Genomic DNA, 27,817 nt, shown 5'->3' with positions numbered 1-27,817 from the left:
GGCACTTTAACCATACTACAGACAGAAATTAAGTCATCTATCAGACCAACCAATAAACCAATGTTTATCCAGAAAAGATGTAGACAAAGCAATAGAGAAGAAACATTATTTCAGTAGGGAGAGACCATATGAGAACTCATATTGAACTAAATTCAAGATGTTTAAAAAATTAAGGACCTTTAATTTAACAATTTCTCTTTCTCAATAACTGCTTCTCTAGTACTCCAATACTTCATGCAAACCAAAATGACTCATATAAGATTGTTCTAACCATGGTTTACAAAGTCAGACTGGATCGGACCGGACGGTTAGACCAGAAAAACCGAGAATCAGTCGGGCCTACCCCAGAACCATTATTTCCCCCAAAACTATTGATTTGGTCAGAAAACCATTGATTCAGGTGGCCTAATCATTTAATGGTTTGGCTGATTTTTATTTTTTTTTAAATTTTTATCAGAATGAGTCATATCTTCAATTCAAATGATCGAACAGTTCAACCCGAGAACTGGACCCCTAACCAGTTTATTTTCCGGATCGGTTTTAAAAACCTTGGTTCTAACTGCCATTAACCATAAAAATACTTCTATTATATCCACCAATGGATGTTGTGGAGATCTGCACAAGAGGTCCGAAAGCAAGCAGATAAGTGATAGAATACTAACTATTACATTATTTATTACTTTTTTCTAATTTATTTATTACTTTTCAACTCTTTCTATTTATTTTTTAATCCATTTGCGAATTGATTATTTACTTATGTGAACCCTATTAAAATTTTTCTTTTTAAAGTGACAAGACAAATGTAATGATGACATTTTATATTTATTACTTTTTAATCCTTTATTTGTTATCTTTCACCCTCTCTCCTCTTTTTGGGTGTTCTCTCTCCCTTTCTCAGCTCTCTCTTCTCTATCTTTCCTTCTCCGTTATTCAATTAACTAATTATATTATTTTATAATCAAATACCATCAATTAAATTTAATTAAAATGATATATTTATTTAACTTATTTTATAATAAAGTAATAACTTCAAAATTAATTAATAAAATATTTTAAATAATTAAATTAAGTTTAATTAAATAAATTAAGTGGGCTGTGCTGGGGGTGGACTTGGACTTAGTCTTAGTCATGCATGGGCTTGGGCTAGATTTGTGGAGATATGGGCTGTAGATTTGGTTTGGATGGTACAACTCAAGTTGGTTAATTAATAGTATGTGTATACTAGTGTTGGTTGGCTATGATGGGCTAGAATTGGTCTAGGGGCTGAACAGGCAAGTCATGCCATATATAGTTAATCATTTTATGTTTATATTTTTGGGAGAAATGGGTTGTGCAAGGGATTGAGCCACATATAATTTTGTTGGCCTTGAGTTGATCTAGAGTAGGGGTGAACAATATTCAGTTAAAATAAAAAATTTTGGTTCTAGTTTTTTTTTTTTTATTAATTCAGTTTGATTTATTCTTTTTTTGAGAATTTCAATTTTGGTATAGGTTTTCGAAATTAGAAATTTGATTAACTAAAAAGAACTTAATTAATTGAATTTCATTATACAATATATATACACACATAATATATAATATTATACTTTTATACATTAAAATATAATATATTATAATTAAATTTGGTTTCAACTAAAATAATTGAAAACTGAATCTAAAGTTTTAGCTTTGATTTCATTTACATTTTTTAATTTTGATTTTAAAATTTTGGTGTATTCAATTCGGTTTTTATTCGAATAAGTCAAATGTTCACCCCTAGTTTAGAGGATGGATTAATTACTTGAGTCTTGTATTTTGTTTTCATATGTTGTCAAAAATTGATAGTGCAATAGATTGGAATGGCGTTGGGTAGCCCGACAGGCTGGCCCAACCCGGTCTGTTTTGAGTTAGGCTTGGACATGAATCTATGCTCACAAGCTCAAGCTTGGACCCAAAATAACAGGTTCGGCTTTTTCTGGGTCAAGTTCGATCATGAGTGTGTGTATGTTTCGTTGTTCTTCTTCTCTTTTTTCAAACTATAGTAAAAATTTTCATTATTTTTGGGTTTTGAGGCCTTTTAATATAAATGCAATAGTTTTTTATTGAATAAAAACAGAAAAAAAGATTTTTTCCAAATTTCTGACTAGACTTCGGGCTTTATAGGAGGATCAGACTTGGGCTCTAGTCTTAGGCCCGATGATTGGGCCAGGCTTAGGCTCAGGCCTAAATGTTTAAAACAGCGACAAAAACCGGCCTGAACCTGGCCCGTAAATAGGTTTCAATTAATTTTCTTTCTATGAAATAAATATTAGCCACGAATGAAAAAAATGGAAAAATAAAACACTGAAATTAGGTTTCAATTAATTTTCTTTCTATGAAATAAATAAAGGGTTGAGTTTATTTAAATTGATATATAAAAAGGGGGGGTTATGAAATTTATTTTTATTAATTATTGTAGATAATAGAGTATTCGGGGATGTAGCTCAGATGGTAGAGCGCTCGCTTAGCATGCGAGAGGTACGGGGATCGATACCCCGCATCTCCATGTTTTATAGCTTTTTAAGTGCTGCACTGCTTTGGTATTTCCCCAAAGACATATCCTTATTTGATTGACATTTGCACTCATTTCAAACTGAACCTAAGGCTGTGTTTGGTTACAATGCAAATAAATTTGTTTGGCATTGTAATTCATTTAAGTGTAAATTCTGATTTATTTTTGTTTAAAATTTTAGATTATTTTGTTTGATTATAATACAAATAAAAGTAAATTAAGATATGAAGCAGAGTAAAATAAAACCCAAAACAAAATCAAAAAAGAATTTACATTTTTTTTTTCATTTGCACTCCCAAGCACTTGTACTACTAGTGCAAATAAAATTGCACTGCGACCAAACACGGCCTAAAGACACAAATTTCTAACATATTCGAACCCATAAAAAATAAAATAAAAAAGAATTATATGAGGTCTCTCTTTCTCTCTAAGGGTGGGCTTTGGCAGAGCAGTTGGATTGCCCCATTTAATTTTGAAACCACCTCTGTACAGATAAGGCTGTGTACATCTGTCTCTCCCTAAACCCCGCATTTCTCCCCTCCCCCTTCCCTAATCATGCCACGTGTAATACCTCGTTTGTAGAGCAAACGGTAAAATTCCTGTTAAATTATAATATTTTTATTTTTGAAATTAATTAAAAGGCAAAAGTGAAAAAAATGAGAGGAAACCCTTTGAGCCTTTGGACTCCGAATGAAAAACTGCATTAAACAAAGGTGCTATCCACCATTAACAGATAGATTGCAGGAGACCTTCTTGGGTAGGATAGAACTATTAACAGTTTGAGCCTTTGGACTGTTATACCAGGGTGAGATATCTCCCGATGTTTGAAGGACTAGGAACAATTCCAACAGTTACCTCCCCATTCTTCTTCATTTTCCAATGAAACCTAGGTTCTCTTGGAATCCAAAACTAAAGTTGAGGCATACTCAGTAGGATGGGAAATGGTGGTGCTTCAACAGATTCCATATATATGACGATGATTGCATCATCTTCCCTGCAAGCAAACATGAAGGACTCATTACCTCTTTACAATATTATCAACACCAAGGGAAAGTAAAATCAGAACCAAATCCTTATCATGGTATGGTGTTGATATAGAGGACCCAACATCTCAGCAACAGCCATTTGATTCTCGACTATCAGTTGCAGAGCAACATTCTAAAACATTTGAGATCTTACAATCGCATTATTTTCTTCATTCGTATTTGTTATACTGCTAGTAGATGGAGAGTTTGGCCACTCGATTACAGTTGTAGCAACTTTGTTCTTGTCGTTTTTGTACTGGTGAGAGATGTTGGACCATCTGGTTCTTCTATTCAGAAGAAGACGACCTATGATTCGTTGCTAAATCCCTTTGAAGATTTGAGGAAGATTGAATCCCCGTCTATATTCTCAAGAGTTCCGTTGTGAAGATTTATGGAACTAAACAAGTGGATTTTCTTCCCCTGGCATAAGCTCGTCTTATCTTATGCAATCGTTAGTCTTTCATGGCATTTTTTTTTTCATTTTAATTTCTTTTTAAGTTTTAAAAATAAAATTATGAGTTAATGGAAGTTTTACTGCTTTGTATTCCTCCACGCATGGGAGCAGGGTGCCCATGTGGACACTAGATGTGTTCATTTCTGATTGGAAGAGCACCCTTGCCCATACCATTTTGAGTGCAAGAGATTCAATTTGTGATTCAGGGAACTTGATTCTAGGTGTTGGAGAATGGTGGTGCATGGCACACTCGGTAAATAGATTGTTAGATATTTGATCAATACGTCAAAAGCCTTACACTACGAGGAGGTGGACTTGTGACAATTGCACTTTAGCTACGGTCATAGAAACCGTGGCTAAAACAGGGGATATAGCGACGAACAATTTCATGTCCGTTGAAAAGGAGTTGAGCTTTAACTAGTTTGTCGGTGGTTAAAAACTATATATTGGTATTAAAAGATATTTATAGCCATAAAATTCATGGTCGTAAGGTGTCATTTCGTCCGTCGATAAAGAGCTCTTTGTCCATGGTTAAAAGCTATTTATCACTATAGTCATAAAATTTTAATTATTAGTGGCTATAACTAGGAAGTTAATTGTGGCCATTTTATTCCAATTTATTTAATGTAATCCATTGAAAATTAATAAATAACAATCATATATTGTTAATTAAAAATATTTATTATTTATTTATTACTATTTATATTAAATTAATAATTATGAATTTATCAAAGTAAATAAATAAAATTAATAATTAACAAATTATTAGCTCATTAATATTGAATAACAATAATAATTAATGTGATTGCTTTTTAATAATAGTTAAACTAGCAAAAAATATTAAGAATTTCATAAGTACATTAACAAAAAGATAATAATTTCTAAAAAAGAAATAAATAAATATTATCTATTATTTAGTTAATTAAAATTAATCATCAAAAATAATTTAATTATTTAAATAAATTAATAATAAATAGAAAATAATAAATAAAAAACGATAAATCAAATATGACTAACCACTAATAATTAATTAATTAATTAAAATTAATGATTAATGAAAAATAACATTGATAATTAAACTAAATTATTTACTTTGGTAAAAAGTTATTAATAAAGTAATAGTTATAAAATACAGATAAATAATTAAAAGATGAAATGTAATTTTTAACTTTTCTGTTTGTAAAAGATGAAAATCTAAAATAATATATATATATATATATATATATATATATATATATTCTATATATACATATAAAAAAACATATTATTTTTACTATATATAATAAAACAAATATACACACTAAACAATGTTTAGGAAGTTGGACCAGTTACTAGATAGACCAATCAAACTATCGTTAAACCATAACCCAGCCCTTAGCCAATTCGATCATACCCCTAACCTTGTTTTCTCCAAAAATATTAGCCAAAACTATCCACCTAACTGGTCCAACCCATGAACCAATGAACTAGTCTTTGCTTTGTGTAACCACTCTGATTTTGGTTTCTTAAATGATATCATTTGTTAATTTACCTTATATGTAATCTTTTGGAGGCTATAACATTGTACTTGGTTATCCTATTAGGGTGATATTTTTCTTGTTTTTCTTATTTTCGATAAATTTTGCTATCTACATGTCCCAAAGTGCTGAAGGCACTTACCCTGCTATTTTTGCCAAAAAAAAAAAAAAAAAAAAGGGTGATCATTTTAGCTAGTTGGAAAATTCTACGATTGGACCTAAGTGTTGTGTTAAGGTTCTAACTAGGGCTACATTGCAACTAAGTTGGATCAGATCTGATTCAAACCCAATTCTGATTTGATAAGAGCTAGATTCAGATACCACCGTTGATCCTAACAACTCAGATCATATTGGGAAAGTTGACCCATTTAGTTGACGAATAAAATTCAAATATACCTTGATCCAATCCTTTAGTTATGAAATATTATATATTATATATGTATATTCTATATATATGCTTTATATATTATTCATATAATTATATGTTATATATTATGTATAATAATATTATAATATATTATTATATTATATAAATAATTTATTATTTATATTATATCATTATTTTTACTACAAATCTAATTGAATCAGATATCTAACATGATATTAAAATTCAAATTCGAATCATACTCTTGAAAATCAGATGGTTTCTTATCGGATTCGGATTGGTCGAATTTCTTACCAGATCATATCAGATCAGATATACCTTTTAACTAATCTGATCTGATCTGTTTGCAGCCCTAATTGGGGCTCAAGCCCCCATCAAAACCACAAATTTTAGGGCCAAACCTAGGCCTACTTTAAGCTTGCCTTGGGCCCAACTTAACCTGCATATATTTAAATATATGTATATTGTGGGTAATATTTATGTTATTTTATATTACATATAAATATAATTGGCCCAGGCAAGGCCCTGTCTTACGTGTTTCATACCTAAAACCTGGCCTGACCTTAAGCCATAGCCCTTAATTATCACAGGTGTAAAACCTGACTAGGCACGGTCCATCATCACCTATCTATAGTGCAAAAAATTCCGTCTCAAAACCCCTTCGAATTTCCTCCCTCCCCTTCTATCTCACTCTATCATGTGGTATCTTGAAACCCTTTGAATTTCACCTATAGCCTGCAACACCTTCCACTCTTTCACTCATGAACCCTAGGTCCTAGTTTTACAAAACCAGCCTTATTTTTTTAAAAATATTTTTAATATATAAACATAAACTTCTAGGTGCCATAACTTTGTGGCTTGGATGTCCGATTAAGGTGATCTTTTTTTTATATATACATATATATATATATATATTTTTATTTTGGGTAACTTTTTGAGACCTACATGTTTCCCAAGGGATGAAGACACCTTGCCCTACTATTAATTAATAAAATTATTAAAAAATATATTTCATAATAATACTTTATAATTAATAAAATTAAAATTTAAAGTCAAATTTAACTATAATTTAACATGCACTTAAATCCTATTTAAAATTATTACATTAATAAAATCTACATTATAATTAAAACTAATTGATGATAAAAATTAAAACCCATTTTATATAAATATAAGTTGATTAATAAATTTGTTAAATATTAATTAATATAATAATATAAACTTTAATTTATAATACCATTTATAATTAATTACTAAAAGTATTAAAATTTACATTTCACAATAGAACTTTATAATTGATAAATTAAAATCTAAAATCAAATTTAACTATAATTTAATATCCTCTCAAATTCTATTTAAAAATGAATGTTTGATAAACCAGATGTAAGATTATTAATTAACTAATAAGAAGTTTTTCTCGTTAAAACAAAATCTCCCGCCTATCCCTCTCTTTTGAATCCTCTCTCTATCCCTCTCATTGAAATAAAGCAACAACCCTTCACGTTCCCCTTCAAAATGCAACGAAAGGGAAATGACTCTCCCTCCAATCGAAACCATTTTGAGTTTTCAAAAGAAATGACTCTTCCTCTTCTAATTAAAGTTCTGTGCTATAGATTTTCTTTTGCCAAAAATCAAAATATGCAGGAATAAGAAGCAAAATTTCCATTACACTTTAGAGTTTAGGCTCAGTCTGGGAGGAGTACAAATACAAATATGTAGAGTATGAAATCTTATATTTTGTATTATTTTATATGTATTTGCACTGTACATATTTGCATTTATATTCCTTCCAAACTGAGCATTAGTTTTTGGGCTCTGATGTGGTTTCTGATTTTTGAACGAGCTAGAGAGGTTAATCGGAGAACAAGAGAGAGAAAGTTTGGTTATTGCTATTATCTACGCTCTCTATCTGTCGCTTTACTTGTCCCGAGTTAAATGATGAGTCCTTGTAAGTTCTGTCCATTTATTTTATCTAGAAATTCTAATCAGATCGGTTGTTTTCGTCTTATGAAAAAATTTAATATGCAAAATCTGCAACTTGCTACTAGTTGGGTTAATTAGAAATATAGGGGGCGTTCTTTTTTGGGATTTTGAGAGGGGGAAGACAAAGAGAAAAGGTGATTTTGCTTTTGTGCAACTTCATCTAGAGGAAGCTGGTGCAAGGGAAGTTTTGAAAAGGGGTATCAATGGGGCCCTAAAGGGCAGAGATCGGGCCTTCCGTACACCGGGGATGTTTGGTGGCCATCTCAATCACCATACACCCGTTGTAACATATCAACCAATTTTCTTTTATCTACTGTTTTAGCAATGGATAGCCTAATGCCCGTTGCAAGAGGTTAAGATTGTAGCAACGTTTATGTCCATTGCTAAATGATATCTCTAGCAACGGTGGAACCTATTGCCACTGTTGCTAGAACTTATTGCCATGGTGGAAGAAGCATCGGTTTTGTATCCGTTGTTACAAGTCTTTATGGCTTTGTCCGTTGTTAGAAGTAAATCTCTTGTAGTGTTAACTAATAAAAATGCATCAAGCCAAGACGTTGAGACTGCAACAGAGATTAAGTTGGGAATCGCAATCTTAAGGAAATGCTGGATACAACAGTAAATGCAAAGTAATGGATAGGGGCCATCAAGAAGTGAGAAATTGCTTTCTTGACATGGCTGAGGGCATTTATCATTATATCATATACCTATAGGAAGAAAGCTTACCATTTTCCAAGTGAAGTTAAATTATGGAATTGTGAATGTCTCTGTATCACCCATACGTTAACAAGATTTCGACCCTGTTTTATCTAGAAACGAGATAATTGCTTCGACAATCAACTTTGGATCAATGGTGGTGGGGGAATAGCAAGCCCATGGAATGAAAAAAGATGCAGCAAGTGAAAACATGAGAAGTTAACCAAAACCAGCGTTTTAAAAACTAACTCAAAGGCTGATATATTTTTTTTTTCCTCCGAATGGCTATTTAGTGGTTCAATCGTTCAGGTCAAATGGGAAAATCTGTAACATCAAAAATAAATAAATAATAAAAATAGTAAAAAAATCTAATCATACAAGGAGAAAATAATACATATTAGAAGAAAAAAGTAGTTAGTAAACTGCCACCCACCGTTTGGATCAATCAGGTTGATGATTCAATTGTTTGGGTCACGGGATCTAGTCTGACCAAGTTAATAGTTTTCTTCTTCCTTTTTTCTTAAATTAAAGGTAGATCAGGGGTTATCCTGATCTAGTATTATAACCAAGTGATGGATCAAAGCAGGAGTGTTCATTCAGTCGGTTTGGTTTGGCTCGATTCAGAAATAGAATCTAATTGACATTTCAGTTAGGCCATTTTCAAAAATCAAACCAAACCGAATTAGACTTAAAACTGAATCAAACTGTACCGAATTCAAATTGGTTTGGTTCGGTTTTAAATCAGTTAATTTGGTTAGTTAAATATGAATGTATTTTATATTTATATTAATAAATATTATTAAAATATATCAACATTTATAATTGAAATACATATTATATATTATTATTATTATTGTTATTAATATAAATAGTAATGTTAATATTAATATTTATATTTATAATTTAAATATAAATATATGTATTTATTTTGACTATTTTGGTATTCAAACCTTCATTTCGGTTTGGTAATGATTAAAGTATGAAAAATTAAAAAGAGTCTCGGATCCCGTATTATGTGGCAGCTACATTTTTCTCTTTGTATGCAGGTTTGAATACCCAAGCATCAGCCATGCATCCCTGCATCTTCAAGGTCCTACAAAGGAAACATGTTAAAGAACAAGAACAGGACCTGTTAGGAGTAACCCCTTTAAGAAGATCACCATCACGGAGATGAAGGTGCCAGTCGTCAGGTTGTGTTACTGTCAACTCCATTCTTACTTTTCTGCTTTTTAAAGCACAGGGCCCTTCAACCTTTTGAAAATAAAAATTTGATGCCTAGAATCCAACAAATATCAGAAGTTCGAAAAAAATTACTAATTCCTGTGATTAAACTTAACAACAAATAAAAGAAGCATCATAAAAGTCAAATGCAAAACCCTAATTAAACTTTGAAGTCAATACCAAATCTTGCAAAAAGGTGAATTGATAACAATGTTTAAAAACACAAGACATGAGGCTAGATGCCAAGACCTTTAGACATGTAAGGAATAAGCCTCAAAATGTAAGGCTTAAGCTTCATTGGTTGTTGAATTTTAAGAATGAGAATCACTCAGATAAGATGCCTCTATGGTTTTTACTGTCGTTTCTTTGACAAGCTATGGTTCCAACCAAACAGATAGCAATGCTTAACTTCTATACTTTAAGGACCATCATGTTGTTAGTGTGGTATGCTTCTTGACAATGTAGGCCCTTCTTTCCTATAAACACAAGAAGTTGGTGATTGTAATGGAAATAATACATTATTGATTTGGTCTGCAATAAAGGAAATCAGAATCATGCCTATGAATAGGAAGTGTGATATGATGTTATGACAAATGGTCATTATACCATGCTTGGAGGCCACCATGATCAAACAAAAAAGGAACTTTTGTTCACAATATAATAGATGACATGAATCAAATGCAGTCCCATACCTCTATTAATCAATATAACCAAAACCAGGAAACCTTATTTACATTTTTTTTCTTGTGAATATAGTCCCTAAAGAACATCATAGATCATCCAATGTTGAGATTTAGCTTGCACAAAATAGAAGAAAAAATAAAGTAAAATATTTCTATACATGGTGCCCTTGACAATGAAACAGATAAGAAAAGTGTTAATTTCTCAAACATCGTTACTACAAGTACTTGATCCAAAAGAAGAATAAGATGAATAAACTATGAAGATAACGCATACCTTGCAAGGAAGTGTTAGAGACTTTATCATTCTAGATATTGTTCTGCAATCCAAAGCTTATCTTGAATAAAATGAAGGATTTCTCTATTCAAAAAGTATACCTTTAGTCATGAAAAACTTACTCCATGTCTCCAATAAACCACTTCCCCTTGAAATCATGTGCTCACTATCCTAATATACCACATTCTAACTTTAAAAAAAATTATCATCATCTCATGATATACAATAGTGGGACAAACAAGACAAACCATAGCAGTTTCTATGAAATACTAAAACACATGGGCTCTTATAAAAAATTAACAATGGCTTCGATGTAAAACCAGTTATTTACTAGAAAAAAAAGAAAAAAAAAATCAAAAGGTCATATTGAGTTTTCAAATGTTATAGCCATGTGCTCGAATTACTGGTAGAAGTCTCAAAACATAAATTACAATTTACACGAAAGAAAGAAGAATCAAGGAAAGATTAATTACTGCACCTTACTTGGAGCCTCTTTAGTTAATAAAACCCAAATAGGACCTTCATTGTTGAAGAAAAATAATGTGATGGATGAATTGGTGTCACTCTTCTATGTGTTTTGATTTTTTAGTAGAGTCATATTCAATGTAGTGATTGTGATCCTCTCTCAAACAGATGGTACTCGCATATATAACAACAACAGAAATCTTATCCAGGAATCACCTTAATCAGAAAGACTGAACACAAAAAACAATAGAAGAATTCACTCCGAGTAATGAGTGATGATGAATGTTTCCAACTTCCCAAAACACACATCATGCTTTTCAAACCATGCATGATGAAATTGGCAATGAAGCTATTAATAAAAGAAAATATCTCCATTAACAAGTTGAATGAAAATTACATAAATTGATTAGCACGAAATGGTACCTAAGAAAGGTCTAAGCTTCTTCAATAGGAGAAAGAAATTAGCTTCCTAGCAAAAATGTCGGGCCTCATTCATTCTGCATCAGCTTCTCACTATGGCCTTCCACAGCAATGCAACGGAGGGTTAGCTGAAGTGACCATGAATTCTTATAAAAAAAAAAAAAAAAGAAAGAAAAAAAGAAGTGAACACGAATCGGTGTCCCAACTCTTAAATGTGTAGTAACACTACCGGTGGGAATGGTTGCTACCAGCTTCACAGCTCCGACGATTCTAGAAGAACGAACAGTTGTGGCATTTTCGTTCCCTCGGTCACTCCACAACACGGAAGGTCCATTTTCCTTTAATTTTGATTCCTTCACTCTGTTTCTTTCGGAAGAACTCTTTACATATAATTATCTAGAGAAAATTATTCGCCGATTTAATAAATAGTGAATCACTTACATCTCTACAAAGCTGTATTTTTTAGCAGTCATGAAAGTGATAACTGATGACGCTAAGGGATAATGGAATTCCTTTAAATTTTGTTTGCGTACTCACTTTCTTGACAAAGCTATTGTCATCATCTTCGATAACCATCTGAATGGGTGAGTGACCGAGGCATCGGCGATGGCGAGCATTATCTTTTTCGTCTCAAACCTGAACTCGTCACCATCGATGGTTCTGTTGCGGTCGCAGTCGAACTTCTTGAAGATGGCATCATAGAGTTGGGTGAGATTGCCAGGTTAGGTGGCCACGTCGGTTCCGAAATGGGTCTCGATGAGTCAGAGGGATTCGAAAGCCTTGCGCAGCTCTGACCCGCAGAGGACACCGTCGTCGATGAGGTCTAAGGAGGCGAACCGCTCATCCACACTCTTATTGAATATCTCCTCCTCGTTCACGAAGGGTCGAACAGTCGGCCCATCTATTATCACAATTCCCAGCGTTCTCTCTTGCTTTCAAGTTTTAGCATTGAAAGCCCACAGCACCCAGAAAGCAACCCAGACCCAGTTGGTTTTAGTCTTGTGCTTGAGCATTTTGGTTGTTAGTTTGTTGTTGGGATGCTTATCTTTGGAAAGTTGAAATTCGGTATTCAGGCCAACTTAACATTACAGAAAGGTTGAAGACCGAAGAGAAGAGTTCGTTGGAGATAGAACCGTTGTTTTGGGATTCCTATTACGGTGGGAGTCAATTACATATATGCCCTTTGTACGCATAGACAGGTGAGGGTATAACCTGTCCAATGAAAATTCCAGAAACTGAGGCTATTCACTTCTTTTAGAAGTAGCCTCAGTTTATGGGTAGTATCTATCTATATCTATACTATCTATAAAATAGCAAATACCACTATTTTCTAGATTTTTCACTGGACGTTTTTTACCCTTTTGTTTAAGTATACAGAGGGCATATATGTTCTTTATTCTCATTTCACAAACTGTTGACTTATAACATTTCATAAAATACCACTTATAATCATTCATAAACTGCGTAAGAGTTATAAATAGTTACACGTTTACAAAGACAATAGAAAGAGGAAAGAAGGAAAGAAAGATGAAATCTACAGAAAATGAAAATAAAATGACTATTATAAACATTGAAAAACTAAAATGGTCAATAGTTAGAATGTCCAGATCAAGCGTAAAGGGCTTTTAATGAAAATTCATATTCCTCTGCAACTAATTAGCTGAAGAATCCTCCTCCCACCCATTGACCTCTCTGTTGATGCTAAAGACTTTTGTACCACTGACTGGAAATAGGAACATGACATTTCATTCGCTAAATCTTTTTTTCTTTTCCAAGTAGACACATGATAAGGTGGAATAAACGTTTGAACCCGATAGAGGACAGATGTAAACCTTGAGGCTCAGTTTGGATGGAGTACAAATACAAATGTGTGGAGTACAAAACTTTGTATTTTGTATTTTGTATATATTTGCACTGTGCATATATACATTTGTATTTGTACTTCCAAACTAAGCCTGAGGGTTTTAGCTTCAGGTACTGCAGAATGGAAAGTAGGTACCATTTAAGTTGTTGACTATCCACATACAAGCACAAGCAGTAGTCCATATCCTAGCTATTTTATAATGCAAAGTAAGTTGTGGTTTTCTCTGCCAATGTCAAAAAAAAGTGCTGTTTCTTCATCCTTCATCTATCACATTCTAATAGCCAAAATGAAACTAGTGCAAGCACAATGGATAGTGAAATGAAACACTCATCTGATTGCTAATATTAATTCAAGATTAGTACTTTGACTTCAACATTTTTATGTTTTGGATTTGGTTATAAACAAATGAGACTTTACAACCATTGCTGTATAACATAAATAGCAGATCAAACCAAATTTGATAACAAAATCTTTTCCACACAAGAAGGGTACATATCTGAGACATTGATCCCGGTCGTTCATTAGACCAGGCAATCGTCTTGTTCACCGTCCCTTAATTGAAATTGCCCACAGGCCAAAACAATGGAAATGAGCTCTATTTTGTGCTGTAATTTAGAGGGGAGAACAAGACTGCAGTAGGGCTCAATAGTTGAAGAACTTACTCTTGAAACTCTATTTCATGTATAACCAACTCTTTTTGAGATCTAGGAATCAAATAGCCTTGAGTCAGTGCATCAGCACCAGCATCAGAATTCAAATGACTGGAGATTATTAGCCATGTAGAGTTCTGATATACCATGGTTTCTCATACCTCCATCACTGCTGATATCTGATATGCTGCCCTGGACATGAGATGGACTACGTATAAGTTGGGCCTGTGTCTTAAGAACTCCATCAAAACCATGATGAAGTGGAATAGGAAACCTGGCTCCAAATCTTGAAACTGGATTTAACTTGTTTTGGCCAATATGATCAATATCTTGATCAGAAGCTATCTGAGCAGTATGTCCAGAATTTTCTGGTTGGAACCCCAATGAACTTCTAGAATGTATGCTTGAATCATGTGGTGTCCACCTTTTATTTCCAGTATTCACACCAACTTTATTCCCGGCCACTATTGGTTGAAAATAGTTAGATGAAGAATTGAAGTTCTGGTTTTCATCATATGCAGCAGGCAGGGAAGTAGGTAGAATGAAGTTCTTAGAAGCATCCTGATCAGGACTAACCAATAAAGGGGTTTCTTTAACAGATGGCACAAACTTCTTTCTCTTTGTTTCCAATGCTTTGACAGATTCAACAGGTTTGTGGAAGTACTGATTTTCAAGGACATCATAGCCTTCACGAGAACCAATAGTCCATTTTCGCTTTACAGACCCCACCAAGGTTTCCCATTTGCAAGCTTGAGCCTCTGATCCTGACTCAGAGCTGTTCTGAGACTGTACTTTCATCTTATCCTGTTGATGATTTCCTGCTATGGCATTTCGCTCTTGAACATCATCATCATCAGCCATGACCTTTATTATCTCCTCTCTCATCCATGAAAGCATGTTCTCTCCGGCAACTTTCAACTCCTCTATTATGGATTTCATGAAAGCATGAGTATCACTGAGTGTGGTTGTCTCTTGCTTAATGCTGTTGTTCTTTCTATGGTCTTCCTCACAAAATTTCCCCCTCATCTCCCTGTATACTGAATCACGTCCCTTCTTGTTCAATCCGGTATGCATTTTATTAGCTATCATAGCTTTAAAATCAACCCCTGTACCAGAAGAATGTCTTCCCTTCAGTTGGCAGCCGGTGATTTCACCTAATTCATTGGGTTTGGGCAAAATCCAATCAGAAATCAATCTGTGCTTCTTGAAAACTGGTTCATCATCAGTAGAACTTGACTCAACTTCATCATCAGAAGAATCAAACTGGCTGCCTCTTTTCCTGAATTGCCACTTTTGCTGAAATTTCTGGCTCTGACCCCTTATAGAAAGGAAGTAATTCTATAAATGATGTAGCGTGCTAACTTGGAATTATGCACGAGCAACCATCAGGAACACCTTGATATACACTTGCAACAAGCATTCAACCTCCCGGAGACTATGAACAACGACAGCTAGATCTACCTAGTGCTGGTGATTCAACAGGTTGCTTGAAACAGGAAACCCTCTGGATTGAAAAAATACCACTTGACTTTTCCTTCAAACTCATTGGGGTGGGAAAACAGTCCATAAAGTTTGCAATAGGGCCCTTTGTCCCAATAGACTAAATCTGTGGATGTAAATATGAGACAATTAACTTTGGCATTTTTCCTGTTTCCATCTACCACATTGAAAAAAAAGAAAAAAAAATCAGAAAATGAAAAACAAATCATATAATAGAACATAGAAGAAGAATTGACTTTAGAAAGACAAAAAAGCAGAAAGGAAGGAATAAGATGAACAAAAGAGGAAAAAGAAACAGAGAAAAGAATATAAGAACAGCAAGGTTCCAATATCTATAGGCAAAATCATAAATCATTTAAAAGAAACGCACAGAATTAATTTGTCCAATACCCAGGAATTTCAATTCTGTAATCCAACCAAAAAAATATTGGAATCTGAAAACTAATACAAGCATACAACATCTCCTTCTCTTCTACAAATAACCAAGATTATCAATTGGACCTAAAGTACAAATAGCAGTGCATAATAAAAAAAAAAAGTGAAAAGACAGATGGGAAACGAAGAGAAACGACTTATTCCCTGAAAATCCAGAAACAACAGACCAACATAATAACAATCAATCAAGCTGTAAGGATGGATTTTGAAATGAAAAAGAAACCAAAACAAGAATAGAAGAAGCATGCTGCCAAATGGAAACAACATACATTAAATCAGCTCTGCTCAGAAAGGACGAAACATCAAACGATCAAACCTCACTGAGACGAAATCATATAATCAGAAAACAAGAACAGAGCACTGGGTCCTTTCCTTCTTTATATGTATTTGAATACAAACTACTAACCCCATCTCTAATGATAGAAGATTCGCAGAAGAGATCTCATCTCCTTCCCCTTTCCCCATTCTCTGAAGCCTCCTCTGTCTCTCTATCCTCTATTTCATAACGTTCTCAAGTTATAGAGATTTGATTCTATCAGTAGTTTTTCTTAGATGTAACATTTTATCAGTAGTTTTTCTTAGATGTAACATTTTATCAGTAGTTTCGGTTGATGTGATAATAGATTTAAGAGGTTTTATTTCTTGGTAAAGAGTGTACAGTAGAGTTTGAAAGCGGACATATACACATCATCCACCCTCTTTTGTATATATCCATAGAAAGAATCTGTCCTTTTACTTTTTTCCCCGCTTCATGAATCCACTTGGAATTAAGTCGAGAAAAATGCAAAGACAAATTTGGTGGAATGGTGGTATGGATTGGATCCATATTCAGCTTATGGGTCCGAATCGAATATAAAAGGTTATGTATTTTGGGGATTTTCTCTCTTATATGCTTAGTCTTTGTCTTGTGAGAAGAGATGGAAGACTTTGGGTATATTTAGGGTCTAAGGTTTTCTATGAGTGAGGTTGTGAGTGCATAGCTCTGCATTCCTCTCCATTATAAATTACATAGTGGATTTCTACTCCTTCGCTCGTGGACGTAGGCTATAAGTCAAACCATGTAAATTTGTCTGTTTTCTTTGCTTGTTTCTTTTTATCTCTCTTTTTCTTTCGTCTTTTAGTGTCATTCGAATTTGCATTTTTAGATTTTGCACAACATTTATATTTTAAAATTTTTTTATTTTAAGTAATTTTTTTTTCAAAAAAATATTGTTAATTAAAAAATTATGGGGATTCACATCCCCATGGAGAACCCGTCCCCATTGGGGATAATTTTTATTCCCAACAGGGATAGGGGTTGGGGTCAGAGACAGGGAATATGATCCCTACTCCGTTGCCATATTCCTAAATAGGAGGGGAAAAATTGGTCAACCGATAAGTGATTCTCATTGATTAACTTTGTAGTGTGTTTTTTTTTTTTGGTAAATTCTTCTAACACTGGCTTTTTATGGATAAAAAATTCATTATATAACCTACCTCAAAATCAAAAGAACAAGAGTAAGTGAACTTACCTGAATAAATGTTTCCCAATAACATTTACTTGGATGAGTGCACTTACCCGAGTAAATTACCTTCTGAAGAAAAGGCCAATAACCATGCAAAAAGAAAAAAAAATCACTATAACCAAAAGTTGTTGTAGCACTTCATATATGGGAATCACCTAAAATACCTTTGCTCACTTGACACATTGATTTAAAGTGTAGAGCATTTTTTTTTAAGGAATGCCCTAGAATAATTATAAAGACAAATCAAAATCTATGACCATTAAAGTTGGGCAAAAATTTTAATATGGACAAACAATTGCCAACTTGACATAGCCCTCTTTCATCTGGACTTGAGAACCCTCTTATGTCTTTTACTTTTATTTACTTTTCATATAATTTAACACCATAACCAAGGGTTTCAGCACCACCTTTTGGGGATCACCTAATATACCCTTGCTGACTTGATTGATACATTAAGGTGTAGTGCATATTTTCTAATGACTGAGTTAGGAAGAAGTACAGATACAAATATGTAGAAAATAATACACAATATACAAGGTTTAGCACTCTACATATTTGTATTTGTACTCTTTTCAAACTGATCCTACGGAATCCATGACTGTTTGGCAAAAATTCTAGTATATCGATATATCAAACTGGCATGGCCCTCCTTTATCCCGACTTGGACAAATACACCCTTACTATTCCTTTTACTTTTATTTATTTTTCATATAATTTGACACTATAACCAAGGGTTGTTGTAACACCTTGTTTCTAGGGATAAATCAGAATCCATAATAATTAAAAGTTGGCAAAAATTTTAATATTGACAAACAACTTCTGACATAAGGCCCTCCTCTTCTTATCTGGACTAGGGACCAATATACCCCTCCTATATCTTTTATTTCTATTTATTTTCCATATTTTATCTATTGATTGTTCTAATCCAACTTCCATTTGGATGTACAATTAATGCATACCAACAATACTTGGTAAAAAGCATTTAAAATAATGGAGGAAAGGACATCAAAGGCCATTACATTTGATTGGTGGAAGTTTTGGCTTATGTGCCCTTAGATTTGATCTTAACTGCTAGAAGGATAACAAGTGGCTTGCTAATACAGAGAACAGACAACAAGAGTGAAAGGCCATGGTCCCATGGCTGAGAAATGGGAACTTTGGATTCAAAGTTCCAACCAACAACCATCTGGGGCAACTCAAGGACAACTTATAAATGTGTTTGACCACCTTTTCACATTATTTTTGCAGCCACAAACAGTTCTTCGGCATCTCTATTAATTAGTCTACATAGAGAGAAGCTGGCTTAGAAATCAATCAGTAGGGATTTGGAATGCAACAGAGAGTCTAATAAAGCATGCCTTATCATAAATTCTTTTCAAACAGCCTCAATTAATCTGTATCTGCACTGCCGTTGGAAACAAGGTAATGGGTTTTATTCCTTTTTCACTTTTGTTAAAGAAAAAAGCAATGTGTAAGGTCCAAACCCTGTAATATTATTTCCTTAGAGATCTTGTACAAGCTTCTTCAGTACTGTATAATCAGACGAACCGAGGTCGTCATCAACAGCTTATTCCACCAGACATGTCATGTGGCAAAAGAAAGACAAGGATGGTTGAAGAACCTTACAGAGAATAAATCTTTCCAAGTTATTCTCACATAACCCTCTCTTTCAGCATGTTTCAGACCATTAATCTACATTTCTGTGGAAAGAAATTAAAGAATTCTTTTTCTGCATATAAACCTGAAATTTTTGAAAATTCAGTCCACTTTATATTGAATTAGGCAGGTGAGAAGGATTAGTAGAGCATGATTTTACTAGTTATCTCAATACAAATTATCTTTGACACCATCGAAATCATATTCTATGTTCAAATCATCCTCATCATTATCATGGAAATACTGTGAAACCTTATCCTTCTTAACGCGTGTACAGAAGATAAGCTAGCTCATGTACGTAGGACTCTTACTATTGTATATGTTTTTTACCTGTTTACTCTTTATCTTGTAACATACGAATTCAACATGTCACCTCTATACGAGAATACAATCAATCAAGGAAAGAAATATCTTGGATTTCTCATTCACCAAATTCGTTCATGGTATAGAGAGCCTTTGACCAGCGTCATCTTCTGTAATTCACATCGTCTGATCATCATGTTGACAACCAGCAATGGTTCTTCAAATCCTTTGTCCTTGACAGATACCAACCTTCTGGACGGTATCCAATTCGCTCAGCTCATTTCGGTGAAGCTTCATGCTTCAACTTACATTGTTTGGCGTTTTCAAATTGAAAATACCCTACTGATCAGTCATGATCTCCATCTTCGTCCCCTATCCAGCCGTTGCTAGGGCTGCAAGTCGATCCGGCTGGGTTGAGGCCAACCCTAACCCTAACCCAACCCGAAATTAACTTCAGGTTGGGCCCATCCCTTAAAATCTCATAGAATTTCTCAATTTTGGAACTTAGCTCAACTTTCAATACACATATTAATCCTATGTTCCATTAGCATTTTTTTTTGTTGACATTTTTATTGATTCTTTTGGTACAAAATTAGAAAAATAAGTGTTTGAAATGATTATAGTTTATTATGAGTTATGACTTAGAATAGGCAGCAAACAACAAAGAGGGGATGATGAATAAAATATTCAAAAAAATATAAAATAGGGTAAAATATAAAAACCCTCCCCTGAAGTTTCTAACAATCATAAAAACCTTCCCTATATTTTCAATGTAACAAATACCTCCCTGAACTTTTGATAAACTTAACATAAACCTCTCTTTCATCACTAACCTAGACGGAAAACGTTATTTGAAGCATCAATTTCTTTTAATACCAATTTTTCCCTTCCATCACTGTCAAACTTCATCGTCGATAAAAGACACGCCATTCCCTCCCCCTTGGCTAGCGCTCATTTTCATTGCTTTGAACTTTTCCTCATTTCTCTCCCAAGCCTCAACTCTAAACTCCCAACCCGGGAAACAGGGGCAAGATGGGGAGATACAGTATAGCCAAGAAAGTGCGAGATTCCATGCCAGCTCTCTGGACTTCTGACACCTTAAGTTGCAGCTTGCTTAGCAACCCGTCCCTGAAAGAATGACGGTCTTCGGTCACTCCAGTGGACCTTTTTTTTTGCTGGATAGCAAGTCTTTCTGGTTGGTTATGAGACAGAGGTCTCTCATCATCTAGTTGAAGCCTCACAATCTGGAGATCTGAAGTCAGCATTAGAATGCATCGTTGATGTGAACTTTATTGGTGTCATTTGCAATTGGTGATGTTTAATTGACTATGGGTTTCTCGTATTTAGTTCACTGAGAGAAACTCACCACCATTACTGCCTATAGCACTAAAGCGATCTTGGTCCATGGATTTTCCCACGACACGTGAAGGTGGAGGGGACTCTTCTTCGGTATCATCTTCGTCGTCGCCACCAACACTATCTTCTTCTTCTAGGTCTTAGTATTAATTGCAGAGTAGTTCATGCAAAGCAGCTATGCTAACGAGATCCTTGTCATTTAGTGAGTCAGTTTTGATGATTTAACATGTTTTACAGAGGTGGTTGAAGGCTCTTCGTGTACAAATTTAGAGATCTGAATTTTCATTTGCTAATTAAGAAGTTTCTTCTGCTGCTGCTGCTTATTCTTTTTAATCTTTGAGATGAATGACAACAACTATATAACGACAAGATGGGAGAGTGGCCATTACAACATTAATTTCCCCCTTTGGTTGATCTCATAACCCAGACCTGCCTTGATCTCGCTTTAGAAATCTCTCGAAAGCATATATTGGTTTGGGTCTGACTTGGCCAATGAGAAGGAATAACGCAAAGACGATGGCCCAATGCCATTGTTGCGTGGGTGGCTAGTGACATTTTCCATCTAGGGTAGTAAGGGTAAATTTGGTATTTAAAAGAAATTAATGTATTAGTTACCGTTTTCCGTTTGCATCAGTAACGGAAGGGAGTTTTTTGTTGAGTTTCTCAAAAGTTCACGGGAGGTATTTGTTACAGTGAAACTATAGGGAAGGTTTTTATGATTGTTAGAAACTTCAAGGGAGGTTTTTGTATTTTACCCCATAAAATATGTTATTAAGGTTTTAGTCTTTCCAATTAGGATTAAGTGAAGTGATTATCTTAAAAGAAATACATGATACTGTGTGGTTGGGACTATACAACTATCATGGATCTAAACAAATCAATATATATATATATATATATATATATATATATATATATATATATATATATATATTTTTTTTTTATTGACATGCACTATAGAGTCAATTTGGATTGGGTCAGGTTTCGTGAGGGGCCAACCCTAAGCAACCCGAAGTAAAGTTAGGTTCATGAATTTCAACCCTAACCCTAACCCAAGCATCAACCCGACCCAAGTTGCAGCCTTAATCATGGTTTCCAAAACAGGACCAGACCGAACGGTTGGACCAGAAAAACCGGGAACCAATCAAGTAACTAATTTCAGTTTTCCCCAAAATCAGATTTTTCATAAAAACTGTTGATTTTGGTCAGCAAATTGTTCACCCAAACGGTTAACCGATTGTACGGTTTTGACCGGTTTTCATTTTTTAATTTTTAAAATTTTTTTTTGTCTGAACATGCCGACCATTCAAGTCAAACGGTCGGACTGTTCGACCCGGTAACTAGTCCCTGACCGATTCAGTCTTTGGGTCGGTTTTAAAAGCCATGGCCTTAATCGTTACAACCTGGATAAAACAAGGATATATACATTTTCAAGTGGATGATTGCCTCCCTAACAGACACCTCACAGGCCCAAGTTGTGGGCTACAAAACCAATTATTCACCTCGAGGCCCAGCCACTATTGTACATCTTCGTAATGAATTAAGCAACTTGAAGAAGAATGATCTTCCCATGCTCCAGTATCTATCAACAAATTAAACAATATGCTGATCGATCGACTTGTAGCTATTGGAGAACATTAACCAACTCTCAATTAATAATTCATCATCATGCTCTTTTGTCACAGTTGTTACCATAAGCGAAGATGCTCCTAGCAATTATGCTACTAATTACACCTTTGAAAATTGTCTCCAGCAATCTCCATTAGCTAACATGACCACGAAGAACATACTGGCAAAGGATTTTCATCTTTGTTCAACCCCAAACCATCAAAGTATAAGTAAGAATCCTTGTCAGATATCTGGGTGACGCAACGTGACGCACTCGACCGGGCTGACTATGCAAGCACCCGGACGATCGAATCGGCTTCGGACTTGAAGCCTCACATAAAGGGCTAGGCGTAGAGTCTTAGTAGAGAGAATTGCTAAAGAAAATTCTTGTGTGTCCATTGAGCTCAGAAACTGAAGTATTTATAATACATACTAGTAGTCTTGTAGAATAACTAGGAAAGTAAAACAACTAAAACAACTGGGAATTGGACTTGACATCCACCATCCGATAGCCACCATCTCCCAGTGTTATCCGATGCATGGAGTCGTCCTATTATCCTTTGCATGATTTTCGCTAGACGGCACTATCCGAAGCATGTGCCTCTCCAACTATGAGTTGTCACATGGTTGGAAAGTTGGCCCTCCATCATTCTCCCCCACTTGGAAAGAACTTGACCCCGAGTCATGACTGGGGTATGCAAGTGTCGTCTCCGGTAAGTAATGATGAAGATCAGCAACATTAAATATTTTGGAGATACCCATGTGATCTGGTAAGTCCACTATGTAAGCATTGTCGTTGATATTCTTAATGGTCTTGTATGGACCGTACTTCCGAGGCTGTAGCTTGTTATGCTTCCCCCCGGGTATGCGTTCCTTCCTTAAGAATACCATGACTTCACTGACGTCAAACACTTGGGACCTGCGATGCCGATCAGCTACAAGCTTATACTTTGTATTGGTCCTTTGAAGTTTTTGTTGTACTTCTTCCTGTACTGACTGGATCTGTTCGGCTAGCTGCTCTGCAGAAGTGCTGATGCCAGGTACTCAGGGTAGCTTTGCTAAGTCCAACGCATGGTTAGGTACCTTCATGTAAACAATTGAAAACGGGGATCCACCTGTCGAGCTATGAACTGCGTTGTTGTAGGCAAACTCTGCCTGTGCTATGGCAAAATCCCATTGCTTCGGTCTCTCCCTACAGATACTGTGGATCAAGTTACCTAGGGATCGATTCACCACCTCTGTCTGTCCATCTATCTGTGGATGAGCTGAACTGCTGAAATTTAATGATGAGTCAAATAGTCTCCACAAGGTCATCCAGAAGTGATTTAAGAACCTCGTATCTCGATCCAACGTGATGGTCTTAGGTACCCCATGTAAACGGACAATCTCCCTGAAAAATAGCTTAGCTGTCACTGTTGCATCTACGGTCTTCTTGCATGGGAGGAAATGTGCCATCTTGGAGAACCGGTCAACCACTATAAAGACAGATTCCATATTTCTTGAAGTCTTTGGCAAGCCTAACACGAAATTCATGGACGAGTCTTCCCAAATCGCAGTAGGAATAGGTAGAGGCATGTAGAGGCTAATATTTTGGGTCTGTCCCTTAGCTGTCTGATATATATAGCATCTACTCACAATAGTGGTCACATCTCTCATTAGTTTAGGCTAGTAGTAATGCTCCTTGACAACCTCAATTGTCTTGTCCCTCCCGAGGTGTCCTGCTAAGCCACCCCCATGCAGATCCCTGATGATCTTCTCGCAGAGGGAGGTGCAAGGGATGTATAGTTGGTCCCCCTTCATAAGAAACCCATCATGTATGTAGAAATCATCTGTTGACTGTCGATTCATGCACTTTTCCCAAACCTGTTTGAAGTTCTTGTCCTGGGCGTACAAATCTTTTAAGCACTCAAAGCCTTCAATTTCAATTCTGAGAGTCTTGATGAGGACCACACGCTTGCTCAAAGCATCGGTTACTGTGTTCTATTGCCCAGCCTTATACACAATTTTGTATGGGTATTTATTAATAAAAACAGACCACATTGCATGTAGATCACTCCTCAATTGTTTCTGCTTTCTTAAATACTTAAGAGCTTGATGGTCGGTGTAGAGGACAAATTCTTTAGCAATCAAATAGTGTTCTCAGGTCTTTAATGCTCTTACAATAGCATAAAATTCTTTATCATAAGTGGACCATTTCTTCCTGGCTTCGCATAGCTTTCCACTGAAGAAGGCAACTGGTCTATTTTTTTGTGACAACACAGCCCCTATGCCGACTCCACTAGCATCACACTCAACCTCAAATAGTTTGTCAAAACTTGGTAGTGCTAGGACAGGAGCGATACATAATTTTCTTTTATGAGGGTGAAACTTTGCTCTTGCTCCTCTCCCCATTGAAACTTTCCCTTTTTCAAACACTCAGTGATAGGTGTTACAATACTACTAAAGTGTGATAAATCGCCTGTAGAAAGTTGCTAACCCATGGAAACATCTTACATCCGTGACATTTGTTGGGGTCGGCCACTCCCTAATGGCTCTCACTTTTTCCTCATCCACTTTAATTTCATCCTTACTTATAATGAACCCCAAGAACAACAAATTGTCGCTCATAAAAGTGCACTTCTTTAAATTAGCATATAATTTATTCTCCCTTAATGCACTCAATACCTCTTTGATATGTCATATGTGCTCAGTGATAGATTTGCTATAAATTAAGATATCATCAAAATATACCACAACAAATTTACCAATAAAAGGGTGAAGTACCTAATTCATTAGCCTCATGAAGGTGTTGGGTGCGTTAGTTAGTCCAAAAGGCATGACTAACCATTCGATCAGTCCATCTTTGGTCTTGAAAGTTGTTTTCCATTTGTCTTCGGGACGGTCCTGATCTGATGGTAACCACTCCTGAGATCGATTTTGGAAAAGACCACAGCCCCATCAAGTTGATCAAGCATGTCATCTAGCCTGGGAATGGGAAAGTTGTAGCCAATAGTGATCTTATTAATTGCTCTACTGTCGACACACATCCTCCAACTCCCATCTTTCTTGGGTGTTAGAAATGCTGGCATTGCACAAGGACTCGTGTTGACTTGGATATGCCCCTTTCTCAATAATTCTTTTACCTTCTCCTATAAGATCTCGTTCTCTTTAGGACTCATCCTGTAGTGTGGTAGATTAGGTAGGCTAGCATCAGGGACAAAATCAATATGATGTTGGATATCTCGCATGGGTGGAAGCTCGTTAGGTAACTCATTAGGAACCACATCATGGAACTCATCAAGTAGACCTTGTACTTCCACTGGGATTTTGTTCCCCTCCAGTGACTCATTCAGGCTCTCTCCCTTTACCAGCAGCAAGTGGACCTCACGGGTATCCTTACATTCTTTTACAAATTCAGAATGGTGATGTGTTATGGTAAGGAAATTTCTCTCTTCTGCCTTTAGAGCCTTGTGTTGGTTCTTTTCTGCCATGGGTAATAAGGTATAGCATACACCCTCTTTCTCGAGCTGGTATGTATTCTTCCTACCCAGGTGTTTGGCATCTGCATCAAACTGCCAAGGCCTACCAAGCAAAATATGGCAAGCATCCATGTCCACAATATCACAATATACCTCATCAGTGTACTTACCAATAGAGAATGAAACCTTGCAGTGTTCCTCCATATGTACGCCCCCGACTTCCTTGATCCACCCAATTGTGTACGGATTTGGGTGCTTCTCAGGAAGTAGTTGCAGTTTCTGTACCGCATCCCTACAGATAATATTTTCCTGGCTGCCACTATCAATAATTAAATCAAATAATTTACCCTGTATAGTACACCTAGTGAGAAACATCCAGTGTCGTTGTGTGGTATCTTCGCTTCTCTGAGATAGCATTAGCTTCCTCACAACGCATGTGTACCCTTCATGATCATAGGTACCTTTTTTGTCTTCTCCATTAGGTCGACAATATACTTCATCGTCACCCTATTCTTCCTCCTCTCTCTCTACCATGTTAACTGCCTTTTTTGGGGGATAGTCACTAGACCTATGCTCAACTTCATTGCACTTGAAGCATTTAAAAGGAATAGGTTTTGCATAGGGATTACTGGCTTTAGGAGGGTTGGAAGTGTTATCTCGAGTATTTCCTCCCGTGGTGGCCTTATTGGCGTTAGTTGTACTCGACAGGTGGGAGGGTTGTACTCCTGGGGCTGGTTTGCTCTTGTCGACTGTTGTCGGCCTGTTGTCGCTCCCATTGTACCGTCGATAGTTATCGGCTTGGGTCATTTCTTGGAACATTAACTCAGCCTTCAAAGCTAAGTTCCTTGCTTCCTGCACACTTAGAACCATCTGGACACCAATCTTGTCTTTGATAGCAGGTCTCAACCCACTCAGGTAATGGGCTACCTACTGGTTGTCACTTTCAGATAGCTGGTTCCGTTCAGCCAATCTCAGAAATTCTGATGTGTATTCGTTTACGCTTCTTGTTCTCTGCACACACCGTTGATATGATTCAAACATATACTGCTCATAGTCAGGGGGTAAAAACCTACCTCTGATTAACTGCTTCATACGCCTCCATGTTTGAATTGGACCTCTTCCTTCTCTGATCCGAGTCTCCTTCATTCATTCCCACTAGACAGATGCTCCTCCCTTCAGTTGAAAAGCTACTAATTTCGCCCTTCTTTCTTCTAGGATCTCCATGTACTCAAAGAAACGGTTGACCTCAGTGATCCAATCCAGAAGAACCTCTATATCCAGATCCCCACTAAAAGTAGGAATATCTACCTTGAGCTTAAACTCATCATTATTCCGACGGTGATTAAAATTGTTGGGATTTTGCCAATTCCTACCATTTCTGCCATCACCGAGAATAACTGGAGCAACGCCGAGTTCTAGTTCATCGTCGCTATCATCATCAAGAGTAGGATTTCGAGGTATGGGATCGATGAATGGTCTATCGTGGTCGTCTCCTCCGGTTGGGTATGGGTTATCCCGGTTCCTTGGAACATCCTCCCATAACAAAGTTTGCAGTTGCCTAGCGATCTCTGCCAACTGCTGCTCAATATTATGCGTGGTTGTGCGCTGCTCTTCAATCGCTTTTCAAACAGCTTGTAACCCCTGATCTCTGTCACGGGGTTGGTTACGACTACTACCGTCGCCATCTGACGGGGTGAACCCCCGCTTTGATACCACCTGACGCAGCGTGACGCACTCAACCGAGCTGACTATGCAAGCACCCGGACAATCGAATCGGCTTCGGACTTGAAGCCTCATGTAAAGAGCTAGGCGTAGAGCCTTAGTAGAGA

The 27,817-nt window shown here is 35.8% G+C and overlaps 1 protein-coding gene, 1 long non-coding RNA gene, 1 other non-coding gene and 1 pseudogene across 8 annotated transcripts; 1 reads left to right on the top strand and 3 right to left on the bottom strand.

The window, feature by feature from the left end:
• The first annotated feature begins 2,451 nt into the window (after positions 1–2,451).
• TRNAA-AGC (transfer RNA alanine (anticodon AGC)) lies at positions 2,452–2,524 on the top strand. The gene has a single exon. It is a non-coding gene; the product is annotated as a tRNA-Ala (tRNA).
• A 7,453-nt stretch (positions 2,525–9,977) lies between these two features.
• On the bottom strand, positions 9,978–12,664 carry LOC148848685 (uncharacterized). 2 transcript variants are annotated; one of them, XR_016101235.1, is made up of 4 exons: positions 12,191–12,664; positions 11,883–12,049; positions 11,657–11,753; positions 9,978–10,287 (listed from the first exon to the last, which is right to left on the bottom strand). It is a non-coding gene; the product is annotated as an uncharacterized LOC148848685 (long non-coding RNA). The 2 variants fall into 2 exon arrangements; XR_016101234.1 differs by lacking the exon at positions 9,978–10,287 and having other exon boundaries at positions 11,384–11,753.
• Positions 12,665–13,826: 1,162 nt separating this feature from the next.
• Positions 13,827–16,669, bottom strand: LOC148848684 (uncharacterized). Of its 5 annotated transcripts, none has more exons than XM_088948754.1 (2): positions 16,509–16,669; positions 13,827–15,824 (listed from the first exon to the last, which is right to left on the bottom strand). In XM_088948754.1, exon 2 carries the CDS (start codon positions 15,254–15,256, stop codon positions 14,264–14,266), a length of 993 nt encoding a protein of 330 aa, XP_088804880.1. In that variant the 5' UTR covers positions 15,257–15,824; positions 16,509–16,669; the 3' UTR covers positions 13,827–14,263. The 5 variants fall into 5 exon arrangements, with proteins under 5 accessions (XP_088804880.1, XP_088804883.1, XP_088804879.1 ...); XM_088948757.1 differs by having other exon boundaries at positions 13,827–15,773; positions 16,509–16,648; XM_088948753.1 differs by having other exon boundaries at positions 16,372–16,596.
• Positions 16,670–24,195: 7,526 nt separating this feature from the next.
• LOC148848683 (uncharacterized) lies at positions 24,196–26,858 on the bottom strand (annotated as a pseudogene).
• Positions 26,859–27,817: the final 959 nt, after the last annotated feature.

The sequence above is a fragment of the Nelumbo lutea genome, chromosome 6, assembly GCF_056320005.1.
Source record: "Nelumbo lutea isolate HS-2025 chromosome 6, American lotus-T2T, whole genome shotgun sequence".
Lineage (NCBI taxonomy): Eukaryota > Viridiplantae > Streptophyta > Magnoliopsida > Proteales > Nelumbonaceae > Nelumbo > Nelumbo lutea.
Note: the sequence above shows the minus strand (reverse complement) of the source record. Positions and strands in the feature narration are given on the sequence as shown.